Source organism: Malaclemys terrapin, chromosome 1 (assembly GCF_027887155.1).
Source record: "Malaclemys terrapin pileata isolate rMalTer1 chromosome 1, rMalTer1.hap1, whole genome shotgun sequence".
NCBI lineage: Eukaryota > Metazoa > Chordata > Testudines > Emydidae > Malaclemys > Malaclemys terrapin.
Genome location: NC_071505.1, coordinates 351921489 through 351922963, shown reverse-complemented (window position 1 = coordinate 351922963; position 1475 = coordinate 351921489). Strand labels below are relative to the sequence as shown.

At 47.3% G+C, this 1475-nt stretch overlaps 1 protein-coding gene across 1 annotated transcript; it reads left to right on the top strand.

Annotated features, from left to right (window-relative positions):
• Nucleotides 1-230: 230 nt before the first annotated feature.
• On the top strand, nucleotides 231-1196 carry LOC128833116 (olfactory receptor 52B2-like). Its single transcript, XM_054021056.1, has one exon. It carries the CDS (start codon nucleotides 231-233, stop codon nucleotides 1194-1196), a length of 966 nt encoding a protein of 321 aa, XP_053877031.1.
• The last annotated feature ends 279 nt before the right edge of the window (nucleotides 1197-1475 follow it).

Below are 1475 nucleotides of genomic sequence, written 5' to 3'. Positions count from 1 at the left end.
TACAAGGGCTTATCTCTCAGGGTGTCTTCCTACTACAGTTCCGCATTATGAGAGTGTTTCTGGATTTACGGTCACACACGACAGGCAGTTGTCACACAGTGAAGTTTTTGATGGTATCTATGATTCTCTCAACAAATGCATTCCAGTCCTAGCTGACACTACAGTTCTCACTGATTTTCTCTTTTGCTGTGAGTTACAGGAAAATGAATAGAAGATCCAAGTGATAGTACATGATGCCAGCTGACAATCACACTGTTTTTGACCCTGTTAGTTACATCCTGATTGGCATCCCGGGTACGGAGGAGTCTCATTTCTGGATTGCCATCCCCTTCTGTCTGATTTACGTTACATCACTTGTTGGGAACTCTCTCCTACTCATCATCATAGTAACAGAACGAAGCCTCCATGAGCCCATGTATCTATTCGTGTCCATGCTGGCTGTTGCTGATCTGCTGTTATCTACCACTACAGTGCCCAAGATGCTGGCTGTATTCTGGTTTAGAGCGGGAGAAATTTCTATTGCTGCCTGCCTGACCCAGATGTTCTTCATCCATGCCAGTTTTATTGCCGAGTCGGCCATCCTGCTGGCCATGGCGTTTGATCGGTACGTTGCCATCTGCAACCCCCTGAGATATACCGCTGTGCTAACCAAGTCTGTGATTGTGAAGATGGGGCTGGCAGTTGTCACAAGAAGTTTCTGTATCATTTTTCCTCTCATCTTTCTCGTGAAGCAGCTGAAGTTCTGCAGAACCAACCTCCTGCCTCACGCCTATTGTGAGCATATGATCCTAGCCCGGGTGGCCTGCAATGACATCACAGTCCACGTCTGGTATGGTGTAGCTGTGGCTATTTTAGTAATTGGTTTAGATATTGTGCTCATTGCTGTATCATATGGGTTGATCCTCAGGGCCGTCTTCCTGCTCCCCTCCAAGGAAGCCCGACTCAAGGCTCTCCGCACCTGCGGCTCCCATGTCTGTGTCATACTGATGTTCTACGTGCCGGCTGTTTTCTCCTCTTTACCACACCAGTTTGGGTACATCATCCCACGTTATATTTTCAACCTACTGGCCAACCTCTATGTGCTCATTCCCCCCATGTTAAACCCCATCGTTTATGGGGTGACAACAAAAGAGATCCTGAAACGGGTGATCAATGTGTTTTATCAATGCTGCAGCAGAAGCTCCCTGCTCAGCTAAAGGAGGCAACAGAAAATGCTTTGGGACTTGGAAATTAAAGCCAGGTTTTCATTGCAACTCTAGGGGTGTTTTTACTATGTACTTACACTGTGTAAAATCAAAAGCTGGTCTTTCTCACCAACAGAATTTGGGTCCAATGAAAGCTATTTACTCCCCCACTTCTCAGGGTCACTGCTTTGCCGGCCTCAGTCCCCCATTCCGTAGCAAAGGCCTGCGTCCCATGGACCTTGTGTTTTGCTGCCTTATGACACATTTTGCATGGATGAGCCCGGCTTCCCC